This window comes from Arachis hypogaea, chromosome 13 (assembly GCF_003086295.3).
Source record: "Arachis hypogaea cultivar Tifrunner chromosome 13, arahy.Tifrunner.gnm2.J5K5, whole genome shotgun sequence".
NCBI lineage: Eukaryota > Viridiplantae > Streptophyta > Magnoliopsida > Fabales > Fabaceae > Arachis > Arachis hypogaea.
Genome location: NC_092048.1, coordinates 97,699,116 through 97,715,014, shown reverse-complemented (window position 1 = coordinate 97,715,014; position 15,899 = coordinate 97,699,116). Strand labels below are relative to the sequence as shown.

The window sequence follows — 15,899 nt, the reverse complement described above, 5'->3', positions numbered from 1 at the left end:
GTTAGCGGCGTCCATGTGAAATTGTACCGTTGGGGGAATTTTTTTTGACGAAGTTATTGGATCCTTGCTAACTCATCCAAAGGGAAAACAACACAAGAAGATGCTACATTCTCAAATTTAATATTAGCAACGAAACAAACATTTCAAATATCGGCACAGGCTTTTCTTTTTTTGGTGACTACACAGGCTTTTCTATACCGTATACACCTCTCCCTCCAATTGCCATTCTTCACATTTCAAATAATAATAGTCTTCCGCGTTCAAACCTAATTACACTTATATCACAAGAATGGTTAGTGAATTATTTATTAATTTTGTCATTTTGAATTCTAAACTAAGTTTATTCCCTTGTTTTTGTCTTGACTTGCCCACCTAGTGGATAAGGGGGGAAGGAATTAAGGAAATGGTAATTAAACTTGAATCAATCACCGCAGCAAATGGGTTCGTTGAATGTATGGGCAATTTGGCATCAAGAACATTCGCTATGAATATTAAAAACTGGTTGCTAGTTATTCACGGACCACCGTTTCTCTATATGGCCCGTGACACAAGAAGTCTAAATTAAGATAATCAAGCGTCTCATTGACATTGGGATCAACACATTAAGAACTAAAAAATGGTAGTTTTGACACTTCACCTAAACCCTAAAATGATTGCGGGAACAAGACAAACAATATAATTAAACACGGTGATTGCTCTTGGGAGGCTCTGGGCAATGCCAGGTTCACTAAAAAAGCACTTTTAAAGCTGGATTCATTGAGGAAGGAGGACACCAGGCGGTGGTTCATAGGTTTTTATGCTGTTATATGGACAATTTTGGTTGAAAGGAATACGAGGATCTTCAGGAATCAAGCTACTAATGTGGAGGGAATTATCAGCAGGTCGTTCGAGTTCTCTGATGAATGATTTGGTGGTGAATCTTATGGTTGTTGATGGCAATGCCGTAAATGACTAGGGGCTATCACATACTTGGTGTTGTTGGTTTATACTGTTTGGTCTTTTAATGCTTCACCTTGTGTGTTGAGCTCTTTATTTCAAAAAAAAAAAAAAAACACGGTGATTTACAGGAACCTAATAGCACATATATTAGTCATCTATAACAATATATAATGGCAATATATGAGTTTGGTGTCCAAATTTTTTTTCCAGTATTACCCTTTTTAATCAACTTCTCCACTTAATGTCAGTTATCTCTGAAAAATTTCCATTACTCCACTTGGCTACTTGACGTAATTTTCACCTGTCACCTCTTATCCATTTTTCTCTTCTCATCTCATCTTTTATTAATATTATTGAATACATTAATAGATTTTAAAAATACATTAGACTCATGCCAATAATAGATTTGCTTTTAAATATCCAGATATTCATATCTATAACAATATATAACGGCAATACATGAGTTTGGTGTCCAAAATTTTTTTCCATAGATTTTAAAAATACATTAGACTCATGCCAATAATAGATTTGCTTTTAAATATTCAGATATTCATAATAATAATAAAATTGGTTCAAATTTAAGTAAAAGATAGAACGATAATAATATTAGTGAGTATAAATTATTATTTTTTAAAAGCTTTAATTCATACTTAGTAAACTTTTAATTATTTCTAATATACTATATTACATATATCTATAATACAGTGTATTATGGTTGTTAATTGTTCACTTAAAAAATTTACACTATTAATTTAATATTTAAATTTTTTTATTATGGTACTATTTTAATGTACTCTAAATTTTTATTATGTATTTATAATTTTGATAAAAATCATTCTTAAAAGAAATATTAATCTTATTTTTTAATTTATTTTTTTCAGATAATATTAAATCATTTATATTAAAAAATTTAAGAAATTCAAAAAATATTATTTATATGTTAAAAATCTGTTTTTAGATATTCATATTAGAATTGGTCCAAATAATATTCTGAGTGATGATAATATTGATTAGTTGTGTATATATATTCCATTAGTTTGTTAATTTTATTTTTTGAATTATTTTTTATTATGGTACTATTTTAATTTATTCTAATTTTTTATTGTATATTTATAATTTTAAAAATAACCATTAGAAGAAATATTAATTTTATCTCTTAAATTTTTTAGCTTTGACAATATTAAATAATTTATATTAAAATATTTAGATAATTTCAAAACTATTATTTATACTATAACAAAATAACAATATACAAAGAAAATATGGGAGTTTGATGTTCAATTTTTTTTATTCAATGAGTGCTGCTTGACCGTTGTTGTATAAAATATTTATCTAAAAATATTGGTAATTTTTTATTTAATTTATACGGTAAATAATAATGTTTTATGTAATTTTATTTTATTTAATATCAAATAAATTTAGATTTGAATTTTCTTTTATTCTTTCGAATTGAAATAGTCCCATTGCATGATTGACAACTTTAATTTCTATTATAATAACTATTTTTTCTATTATTTTCTATTTACTATTTTTTTTATTTTTGTCATAATAACTATTTTTTTATCTATACCAATATAATTGGTATCCAATTCATTCTCCTTATTTTCAACAATGTGTACAATGGGTTATTGAGTTAAAAAATAAACATCCCCCATACTATCTCAAACTCTTGACCTTTCGGATCTAACGTTCTAATATCATATCATGATACCACTCATCCCAAAAGCTTCAACTGATGGAAAAATATAACATTAATGGTTATATCTCTAATACTCCATAAACCTCCATTGTATACATTGTACAAGTATTCCATTGGCTCCTCATACTTTTCCATTTTAAAATTGATTTACTTCCAATAAAAAACTGCTCCCACTGCGTACTCAATTTAAAAACTGAAACTCCAACATAATTAAATACTTTTTCACTTTTAATTTTAGTTTCGCAAACATTTTTCTTCTCTGCATCTTGCTATCTTTCTGACAAATAGAAATGGAAACCTCACAAAATCAACAATCACGTCAACGTCGACCCACTTGAACAGAATATGCTAGGCGAAAACTTCACAAAATCAACAATCACGTCAACGTCGACCCACTTGAATAGAATATGCTAGGCGAATAAGACAACATGATCGAAGAACAAAGATAGCAACACCTAACTAGAAGACGTGCAACTTATCGGGAGATGATTCGACAATAAAAATAAGTTGCTATATCAACCGACTCCAATTCCAACTCCAATGCCAAACGGTACTCGATTAACTACAAACATAGGAGTAGCCCGATTGACTACAATTAGACAAATGACCAGAGCTACCACCCATCATCAATTTGATACAGATAACACGATAACTAATTTTCTTTTTTATGAATTCAATTAGTTTTTAATAATTATATTTTACTTTTGAAACATACAGGAATGGAAGCGCATGACAATGGAACAGACACAAATAACAGAAATCTATAACAATATATAATATGGATACAGTATCCAAATTTATTTTCTAATGTTGTCCTTAATGATAGAGATTCTCCTGTACATGCGTCTTTTACTTTAAATAAAAGAACTAACAGCAACACATGTTCTTCTATCTTATTTTCATTCTGTATTTCACTAATAGTTGTAGGAACCGTAACCTCTTCTTCAATTCTTTATTCCAATAATTTATCCCTTTAATTAATTTTATCCGTTTTCAATTTTTCTTACTTCTCTTTCCAAGTCGAATGTGCTTCTATGTAACAATTATTTGGATGAGTTTTTGTAATTTTCTGAACTAGATAATGACTATGCCAAATGTTGATCTTCGATGCCATGTATGAAAGGAGGAAAAAATTAGGGGTGATAAATAATTTTTTATGGATCTTATCGTTTTATTTTGGGTATATTCTTTATGTGAGTACTTTATACCAAGTTTGATCTCATTATTCAATTTTTAGTGCTTCTCCTCTCACCGTTAGGTGCACTCTTCTATATTATTACTGTTGCCATCATTCTCCTTCCTTAAATATCGTGACTTATCGCCTCCATCTTTTTCTCGCTTTCATTTACTACAATTGCAAATTTTATACCATTTTACTGCGGATATTAATTTCACGCATAACTTTTACCTTCATTTTTCTTTCTCTTCAGTTTACTTACCAAATTGTATTCATTCTTATATATTTTTAATCTGTCTTTCACATACAAAGTTTTCTCTCATCAATTTAATTTTAAAAAAATTATTATTTTTTTATCTGATATTTATTTTTTAATTTTTCTTACATGTATATACCGATCAATAATGAACTGAAGAACTCTCATAAATTATTTTGTTAACTCATTCTTATATATTTTTAATCTGTCTTTTACATACAAAGTGATGAACAAAAATTAGAGCTGCCATAATGGTATTATGGTAATTGATTGTGGTTGTGGTTAAGAGAAGAAGAAAACAAGAAAGAAATAAAACAAGACAACATAATAGTGACGGTGAGACGATAATAGTTATCCATGTAAAAAAATGATAAGAAAAAATGATAGTATATAATATGATGAGATGATATAATCAAAATAAAAATTAATAATTTTAAAATAATAATAAAGTTAAAAATAATTAAAGATGTTTAATATAAGATTAAAAAAATATTTTTTTATCTATTCGAATTATACATAAAGATGAAGAGTGTTTTGAATATAAATTTTTGAATTTGCTTCAAATTAAATAAGATTGAGAAAATAAATAAATTTAATATATAAATAACTAATTTATAAACCATGTTAGTAAATCTTTATCTTAATTTTAGTATACATAATAATAATATAACTTTTTACCTTTTTAATTTAAATTTAATTATTTTATATTTTTTACATATCTTAAATAATTTAAAATATTTTATTTTTTTATAATTAATTTTTATTTATTGATATCAAATTTATAATTTTAAAAATAAAAAATAAAAAAAAATTTTTAACTCAATAAAAAAGCGGCTAAAAAGGCACTTTCAGCCGCTTTTCTATTGTTTTCAAAAAATTAATTTTAATTTTTTGTTAATATATCATTCACTCTTCAAATTTATTAGATAAGTATTTTTTATTTTAATGTTGATGTGACTTTATTTATATAATATTTTATTAAAATTAAAATTACTATAAACCAAAATATAATTCAAAAAATAATGATAATAACATTATTCTGATTCAAAAAGAGTATATATAAATCAAAATATATGTTAGTTATTTACAAAAGATAATTTTTACTTAAATGTCAGATAAAAGTACTATTATTTTAATATTAAATTGAAAAAATATTTTTTTTAATTAAAATTATGGATGGAGATAAAAAATATTTTGGATATAAATTTTTAAATTTGCTTCTAATTAAATAGGATTGAAAAAATAAATAAATTTAATAATATTTATAAATAACTAATCTTTAAATAATATCAATAAATTTTTATATTAATTTTATTACACATAATAGCAAATTAATATTTTTTAATCTTATTTTTAATTTAAATTTATTTTTTTAATATTTTACATGTTAAATAATTTAAGATATTTTATTTTTTTATAATTTATCTTTAATTCTTATTAAATTTATAATTTTAAAATAAAAATATAAAATTAATTTCTTAAACTCAATAGAAAAGCGGCTCAACAGGCACGATAGTGCCTGGTAAGCCGCTAGTAGGTGATAAAAAAGAAGGCATATCTATAATCTATAACAATATATAATGGCAAAACCTGTTTTGGTGACCAATTTTTTTTCTTCCAATTTTGCCCTTTCTAATAATCCACCCCACTATATGTTATTCTACATTAAAAAATTTCCACTACTTCATCTTCTCTTTTATCACATATATTCATGTTCTCTCTTATCTCATTAATTCATATTCATGGAAGCTCTATAATTATCTCTTACATCCCTTATTATTTATCATCTCATATTACTGTTACTGCATAATTATAAAAACTTTTTTTTTTTTATCCATCTTCTCTTGCATCCTTCTCATTTCACTTAAATATACCATAAAACTAATATAATTTGCCTGAAAAAAGTTAAATAATTTTTTATCTTATAATCATTTTATATTTTGAGATTCAAAATTTTGTATTTTTATTTTTATTCAAGGATTATTTTTATATTTTATTTTAGTTTTATTAATAAAAAAAGTATTAATATTAGTTTTAATATTTAAATTTTAGGATAAATAAAAAGATGAGACTTTTTTTATAAATTAGATGATTGTTCTATAACAATATATAATGGCAAAACCTGTTTTGGTGTCCAATTTTTTTTTTCAATTTTGCCCTTTCTAATAATCCACCCCACTATATGTCAGTTATTCTACGTTAAAAAACTTCCACTACTTCATCTTCTCTTTTATCACATACATTCACGTTCTCTTTTATTTCATTAATTCATATTTACGGAACCTCTATCATTATCTCTTACCTCCCTTACTATTTATCATCTCATATTACTGTTACTGCATAATCATAAAAACTTTTTTTATCCATCTTCTCTTGCATCCTTCTCATTTCACTTAAATATACCGTAAAACTAATATAATTTACCTGAAAAAAGTTAAGTAATTTTTTTTATCTTATAATCATTTTATATTTTGAGATTCAAAATTTTGTATTTTTATTTTTATTCAAGAATTATTTTTATATTTTATTTTAGTTTTATTAATAAAAAAAGTATTAATATTAGTTTTAATATTTAACTTTTAGGATAAATAAAAAGATGAGACTTTTTTTATAAATTAGATGATTGTTCTATAACAATATATAATGGCAAAACCTGTTTTGGTGTCCAATTTTTTTTTCAATTTTGCCCTTTCTAATAATCCACCCCACTGTATGTCAGTTATTCTACGTTAAAAAACTTCCACTACTTCATCTTCTCTTTTATCACATACATTCATGTTCTCTCTTATCTCATTAATTCATATTCACGGAACCTCTATCATTATCTCTTACCTCCCTTACTATTTATCATCTCATATTCTGCATAATCATAAAAAAAAAATTTTTATCCATCTTCTCTTACATCCTTCTCATTTCACTTAAATAGATCGTAAAACTAATATAATTTGCCTGAAAAAAGTTAAGTGATTTTTTTTATCTTATAATCATTTTATATTTTGAGATTCAAAATTTTGTATTTTTATTTTTATTCAAGGATTATTTTTATATTTTATTTTAGTTTTTATTAATAAAAAAAGTTTTAATATTAGTTTTAATATTTAACCTTTAGGATAAATAAAAAGATGAGACTTTTTTTTTATAAATTAGATGATTGAAAAATTATTTATTATAAAAAAAGTTAAATCTATTTCTTGACTATAGAAATATATATATAATTCACTCTTGGATTTAATCAAAATAAATATATGTTTATTTAATTTTTTAAATTTTATATCAATTATTAAAATCATGATGATGATATAATAGATGTACTCTAATAAAAAAAAGTGAAAATAAATTTATAACTATTTTTTTTGTTGGAACTAAACATGACTCAATAACTATAAAGTCTAATCTAAACAACTATAGATAAGTAAAACAAGTAATAAAAAATAGACATAAAATTTAATTTTTTTGTTATTTAGCACAAAAATAAATATAATAAAATAAATCACTGTTCTCATATATAATGACATAAAATTTAACATTATCCTTCTCTAGAGCCATCTATTTTTTTAGTTTTTATCCTTATTTTTGTACTTTATTTTAATTTTATTAAACCAAAAAGTACTAATGTCATTTAATTTTAATTTTTAACTTTTATCATAAATGAAAACATGTGACTTTGTATGCATCAGATAATAAAAAAAAATACTCATAATAAAAAAAAGTTAAATTTACTCATTCGTTACATTTATAGGAGTATAGATAATTCACATAAGAATTATGAGATTTTTTTTTGAATTTTATTTTTAAATTAGTATTCACTTTTGAGTGTAATAATTACGAACTAATATATGATGGTAATTAATTGCAATTGAAGAGAAGATAGAAAGAGAATAAAAAACCGAGAAATAAAGAGAGAACAAGCTAATATAAGAATGGTGGTGAGGCATATATAAATAGATAATGGTCAGAAAAAAGAATAATGAAACTAAAAATTAAAAATTTTAAAAGAATAATAAAACTAAAGATAATTTAAAATGTTGAATTTAAAATTATAAGAAATAAAATTTTTTTAGCTATTAAAATAATGCAAAAGAAAGATTGATTTAAATATAATTTTTTATAAATTTATAATTGAGAAATGAATAAATTTACAAATATTTATAAATTATATCTTCATTGTTATACATAGTAACAACGTAATGATTTTAGTATTATATCTAAATTAATTTAAATCCAATTATTCTATATATTAAAAAAATTAAATAACTTATAAATTTTTTATTTTTTATTTTATTATTTTATACAAAACTTTTGAATGCTTGATATCTTAATTTTTTTAAATGATAAAATATGACTTAACAAGTAAGTATAAAAAATAAGTATTTAACTATTTATATAATAGTTATAGATTTAGATATCTAAATCAAATAAGAAAATAATTCTTTTAACAAATCTTTATAACAACTCAAAAATTAACACAATAGATATGTATGAATCAAAGTGATAAACAAAAGGAAAAAGTTTGGTAACCAAAATTTTTCAGCCATAATCAGCCAAAACTTTCCATATTTTACTTCATTTATATCACTTAATAACATTTTTATTTTTTACTTCACTCTCTTATCATTCTATTTATCACCGTTCATTCTACTTATCACCGTTCTTATCAAATCTGCTAATTAATGATATTAATTAGAAAATTATATCCCTTTTTATTAGGCACTATTGTAATCAATACTTAATATTCCTTTTTATAATTTGATTTTTATATATAAAAATACAATAAAGATTAATCATAATTATATTTAAGAACGGTAATTATAATATCAATTACATTAAATAATTGCAATTGATTCTTTGTCCGTTATGGTATTTATCATCAATTATTTAAACTATATTTTATTATGTAGTTCAAATTATTTTACATATATACTAATAAATCATGATTCAAAATATTTTAATATTTTGTTTTTGAAGACATTATACATTTAAATCAACGTATAATTTTTTAAATCACCGTCTTTAATAATTTAAAAATTTATTTCATGTTTTTCAAAGTAAAAATGATTTATTTTAATTCACATATATTTCTAAATTTTACTATAATTAGATTTGAAAAAAAAATATCAAATACCTAAATTAATTTATTCAATTGACAAATTTATTCATAACATCCACAAGTTCATACACATAACATCCATAATTAAGTAAGATACACATAACATCCAAAATTTTATATTAATAACATCCATAATTTCATACTCATAACATTCATAATTTCATACATATAATATTTATAATTAACAAATTTTTACAATTAATATTACCAAATTTTAAACTATGTGTCTTGTTATATATTTCAAATTATCTTACATGTACACCAAAGGGTCATAATTTTAATATTTTTTATTTACTATTCATATGTATACTTATTTATTGATTTTAATACGACGAGTTAATAATTATTTTTTAAATTTTATTTTTTAATTTTAATTTGTTTATTTTATAATAGCCTATATGTAAAATATGAGTTGTATACCAGAAGTTGTTAAATTCTCTAATTTAACATCCATATTTTTATACGTATAATATTTATAATTATATATATATAATATCCATAATCAATAAATTGGTGCTAATTTATTATTATTTATTATTTTATTTTGTAGGTCATGAACCAACAATTTTAGATATTTTTAATTTTCAATAAATAAAAATTGATCAAATTTAAAATATTTTATTTTTTATAAAATGTGTTGAGGTGATTTGAGTTTTTTTTTTAATTAAAAATATAAGAATTTGAAATTTTTATTTGGAGGAAAAAAATTATACAATTATAAATACATGTAATAATAATGAAGGAAAAATTTTCGCAATCTGATTCACATTAAATTTGGAATTAACTTTTAATATAATTAAATAAGGAAAGATAATTAATGATAAAAAGAAATTAATTGCGTCAATTAAATTAGGAGAGTGATTCACACTCTCTTATAAACGCAAATACTATTAGTCATATACCTTTATTTATTATCTATAATATTTTGGTTACGTAGCATTGCCCTAAACAAAAATGAGAGTTGTGAGAATGGTACGGTGATAATTGATTGCGATTGGGATTAATAGAAGAAGAAAATAAGGAAGGACAATAAAACAAGACGATATAATAATGACGGTGAGACAATAATAATTATACATGTAAAAAAATAATAAGAAAAAATAATAGTGCTTAGTATGATGAGATGATATAATCAAAATAAAAATTAATAATTTTAAAATAATAATAAAATTTAAGATAATTAAAAATGTTCAATATAAAATTAAAAAAATATATTTTTATCTATTAAAATTGTGTATCTTCTAAAAGAATGTTTTAAATATGAATATAAATTTATAAATTTATTTTAAATTAAATATAATTAAAAAATAAGTAAATTTAATATATAAATAACTAATTTATAAATAATATTAGTAAATCTTTATCTTAATTTTATCACATATAATAACAACATAATTCTTTTTTTATTTTTTAATTTAAATTTATTATTTTATACTTTTTATATATATTAAATAATTTAAAATATTTTTTTATAATTTATTTTTTAATTATTGATATTAAATTTATAATTTTAAAAATAAAAATATAAAAATATTTTTTTTAACTCAATAGAAAAGCGATGACACCAGCAGCTAGTAAAACATAACTGAGAAACTCTTTTTGAGAGAGATCATATCGTTTAACGAATGGACAGGATTTCATTGTTCTGAAGTATATCATTGTGCTGATTATGAGAACTGATTTCAGTATTTGGGCTGGGCTGAAGGAATGATTAAGAGGCCCAAAAAATGAGACAAAATATGAGATAAACTCAGATGAATAAAAAGATGAGAAACCTTTTTGTTTTGTTTTGGTGTGATATGCTATGCATGATATTTGTATGTATTAATGATATGGCACAAAAAAAGAAAGCAGCATGTATTGGAACTTGGAAGTGGGCAGTGGCCACACAAAGTGCAGTAGTCCACAACCACAGGCGTGATTGAAGCAGACTCCCACTGAACGCGACATTATGACCTAACAAACATCTATTCGTTATTCCGAGCGGCGATGCTTGCTATCTCCACGTTAATAACACCAACACCAGACATTATCGTAAGGTTCTCTAAGCTTTGTCGAATCAATAATATTACTAAACCAAACAATGACAATCCCATCCCTCTTCCCAAGCCACATACTAATATATTACATTACATAAAACACGCACCACGCATCTATCAATCTCCATGTAAGTATCCCACCATATAATTATATCATTAGATTAGATGAGATTACATTACCTTGTTCAATCATATGTGTGGCTGCTTTAATTTCTATATATACATTATACGGGATAATAATTTCTGTAAATTGACATTAGTTATAAGTGAATTTTGCGGTGTTTATTAATTAATATTTAAATTTTGTCTAATTTATTTTTATAATAAATTTTAAATATTTAAAAATGATTTATTTTTATATTTTTAAATTAAATATTAATTTTTTATATATATTTTTTGGACAAATTAAGCACTCTCTTTTATAAGTACCATAACAATCTCCTAAATTATATACACAAGAGTAAAATATGATAAGTATTGATGTGGGATAGATAGATAGGACAAGATTAGTCAGTGGACAAATATGCTTACTTGCTTAGCTTGCTCACTCACTTATTCATTCATTAAATTACCGTGTGACTGCAACTACTATTACATACTCTACTTTTGTTCCTATATCTATTCTGTGGAGTAGTATACCTTATCTCCTGAGGCATTCATTCGCTGAGAAAAACAAAGATGGGGTGCGCCTCCTCAAAGGGTATCGACCCCGCCAACGCAGGCGTATACCGTCCAGCACCGACGAGCTTCGCTGTTTTCGACATTAACGCCATAGAGGAGCCATGGCTCAAGCACCTCAACAACACTCCCCAAATCCATCAGGACGAGAAGCCCATCCACACCCACGTGCCCGCCCCTATTCTCCACAAGCTCAACATGCTTGATTCAACCGAAGCTCCCCAATCATGGGACGAAGTTAGCAAAGCCCTCCAAGACCTCAACAAGCCCTTACAACCGCCCGAGGAACCGCCACAAAAACTAAATCCACATCCACAGCCCCGCAAAACCATGTCGTTTCACACACTGGAAGAATTAGACGCCAAGTTAAACCCCAAACCCAAGCCAGAGTTGACCAAAGCTGCCACCACCAACTGGAAGTTGAACAAAAAGGAGTTCAATAAACAACCACCGCCTGCACCAATAAGAACATCTGGAAAGGAAGAGGAAGCGGAAGAAGGAGGGGTGAGAATCAAACCGGTGAAAGACAACATCTTCATAGTGAGGGACAGGATGGAGAGGCAAAAGGAAGAAAAGGAATCAGCGTACGAGAAGATAAGTCGGGACCCGCTGAGTTCGTTCCCGGAGAAGTGCCCGCCGGGGGGAGAGGAGGCGGTGGTGCTTTACACAACGTCTCTGGGGGGAGTTCGGAAGACGTACGAGGAGTGCAACAGAGCGAGGGAGGTTCTGGAAGGGCAGAGGGTGGTAATCGACGAGAGGGACGTGTCACTGCACGGTGAATTCCTTCGGGAGCTGAAGGAGGTGCTGCCGGAAGAGGAGCAGGTTCGGCTGCCCCGGGTGTTCGTGAAGGGAAGGTACGTGGGTGGGTTGAGCGAGTTGGTGGAGCTGCAAGAGACGGGTCGACTCAGAAGGATTCTGAATGCGAGTGGTGTCGAGAGAGGCCTTGGTAGGCAGGCGTGTGGAGGGTGTGGTGGAGCCAGGTTTGTTCCTTGTTTGGATTGTGGTGGCAGCTGCAAGCTTCCTTCCAAGGAAAGGTGCCCTAATTGCAACGAAAATGGCTTAGTCCATTGCCCTGCTTGTCTTTCTCTTTGATTCTGTCTTCGTAAATAATACATCTTTCGTTATGCTTTTTGCCTTTTTGGAATGTGGAATTGTCGCTACAATGAACCTAAGCACCTCAACAACACTCCCCCGCCCCCTTGTTGCTTGCTTGCTTGTTAAATTAAGAAAAAAAAAAAATTATCATGTTCAATGGTTGGGGCCAATGACCTCTTCCCGTCATCCTTTTTATTATTTTGTTTATATTGCATCCTGCGATCAACCTCCACTGTCATCCCTGATCAGTACTCATGAACTTTTAGGTAGCGTTTGTTTTGAGGTACTGAGACAGAGACTGAGAGACTGAGACTCAGTATCGTGTTTGTTAGTTCAGAGATTGGTACTAAAATTTCTGTCTCTGTCTCTAAAATTTCAGTATTTCAGTACTTCCAAAAAGTAGGGACACAGGGGACTGAAATTTTTAGAGATGGAGACTGAAACTTTAATAACATTTTATACCTAAAATACGTTCATTTCAATTAATTAATTCCAATTTTACCCTTTGTACAAATTAAATTAGAATTTCATTCTTGTTTTAATTCCTGTCTCCTATTTTACACCAAACAGAATACTGAGATTTATTTCAATCCTTGTCTCTTAGTCTTTGTCTTTCAGTCTCAGTCTTTTCGTCTCTGTCTCTCCACCAAACGCTACCTTATATACACTTTAACTACTTTATGACCACCTCTATGTTTTGTATGCGAATGTTATAATGCCTTCAAGAGAATGCAATATTCATTTATTTAAGGTAAATTCTTTTTTGACGTATTTATAGCCGGCATTTATAGCCAGTAATAATAGGAAGAAAAAAAAATTAAAATTTATTTTATTTAGTATTTATTAATTGTTATTAAAATTAATAAATATTAAATAAGATAAATTTTGACTATTTTTAATTAATTTTATTTTATTATTAAATATTTTTTTTATATGTGATACCATTTAAATTTTATTATTTAGTATCTATATATAAGCCTGCATATATTATTACTTATATATTATTATTTATGTTTTAATATATTATATATTTTTTTATAATTATCCGTTTAAAATATTTATAATTTAAATTGTTGACTCAGCAACCTTAAACCTTCACATCTAATCCCATGTGTCACTTACCACTAAAGCATCATTATTAACACCAAAGAAACCGTAACCCTTCAAAAACTTTCGAGTTCGATTTCTTAAGCTTTGTAACTCCGATAAAAAATTTAATCCGATTAAAGTATTTGTATCTTTTTCTTCACGTTGACGCCACTTTTGTTCGGGAGAAATCGACGGTTAAGCTCTCTTCCAAGCTTGTATGGTTCAGCCAAGTAAGGTAAAGATGGAGTAGTCGATTTTTGACGTTTTATTTTTCAATTGTTTGGTCAGAAACCTTTCTGGAGTTTCGGTTGTTGTGATTTTCGCACGAAGATAAGATTTGATAATTTTGTACTGATTAAATGTGAATGCGATAAGTGAATATTAGTTTGATTGATTATTATTTAAGTTTGATTGATTTTATGTTGAAGTTTGTTGAATTATTGTTGTTTTCTTGAGACCTATGGTTCGGCCATGTGAGAACAGCCCAGCTGGGGTATTATTGATGATTTTTGGTGCTATTGCAATATAGGATATTGATACATATTGATGAGGTTTGATGGTCGCGAGATTAAATTAAAAATTATGAAAAATCGGTAACCGTAAAGCTAAAAAACAGATTAAAAATTAAGTATATATTTTGAAGAAAGTCACAAGAAAGGTTTCGATTTTGGAGAGTTGTTTTATCACCAACATAAAAATTTTGAGAATGAAATTGTAATTTGATAAAAGATTGAGGTTGATTTTGTAATTATATAAGTTTTGGGGTATTTTGAGTAAAAAGTAAGAGTTTAGAGATAAACGGGTATTCTATAAAAATTCTGGGTTACTTTTGTAAATATTAATATATCTGAGATTTAGTTAATATTTTCTAAAAATATTGGGCTAAAAATAAAATACTTAAAAACTTAGGTTTAAAATATAATTTCTAAAAGTTAAAGAATAAAGATTTAATGAAACTAGTTTTTGTATATCAAATTAGAAATATTAAATATTAATACTTCTTTAATATTATTGTATTTATACCTATTTAATTAGTATATTTGTATTAAAGCCATTATTTTTATTAAGTAAGAAAAGAAAAGTAAAATAATAAGACTCTTTAAAAATATTAAAAATATAGAGTTATGTTGAGAATCTTACAATTCTCTTTTCATAAGATATTTAGGGAAATGCGAGAGAATAGTGCGAACAAGATTTGATATATTGAGAATAATAAAGTAAAAGACTGAAGACAGAAAAAATAGAAGAAAAAAAAGAAAGAAAATGAGCAGAGATATTGTTTGAGGTTGAGAACGAGCTGCAATAGTTGTTTATTGGTGAAAACGAGCAAATGTATGGTGGTAATTTCACTGAGAAGTTGCTCTCTAAGGATACATCATCCATAGAGGGTCGCACCTGTAAGGTGGTGTCCTTACAGAGGTTATCAGTACATACATCGGTTAGGAAGAGCCGTACCTATAAGACAGAGGTTGCTTACAGAGGTTATGTTTGCGTACATTAGCTCAAGAAAGGCACACCTGTAAGGTAGAGGTTGTTTACAGAGGTTATGCTAAATGGAAAGTCATGCTCAGAAAAAAGTTGCTGGGTTATGTCGGGAGTGGGTAGAAACCAACAGATGAGCTCATTACTTGCACTAGGAATAGGCATGCATTATGATTGTTTGTGCATATTTTCTGTGAATTGTGTTTTCTGTAATTATGTGTGTGTTATATCTGATTTCTATGTTCTTTAATTATTATGCCTGGTTGTGCTTTTTGATTGTTGCTATGGCTGAGTATTTAATAAAATGATGAACCTAACTGGCTATCCCGACCCAACTA

General features: G+C 26.4%; 1 protein-coding gene across 1 annotated transcript; it reads left to right on the top strand.

Moving 5' to 3' along the window:
• Positions 1-11,094: 11,094 nt before the first annotated feature.
• Positions 11,095-13,147, top strand: LOC112732412 (uncharacterized). The gene has a single exon (XM_025781131.3). It carries the CDS (start codon positions 11,896-11,898, stop codon positions 12,985-12,987), a length of 1,092 nt encoding a protein of 363 aa, XP_025636916.1. The 5' UTR covers positions 11,095-11,895; the 3' UTR covers positions 12,988-13,147.
• The last annotated feature ends 2,752 nt before the right edge of the window (positions 13,148-15,899 follow it).

Excerpts from the sequence above, each read along its gene's own strand:
- LOC112732412 (XM_025781131.3), top strand. The coding sequence starts at position 11,896 with ATGGGGTGCGCCTCCTCAAAGGGTATCGACCCCGCCAACGCAGGCGTA.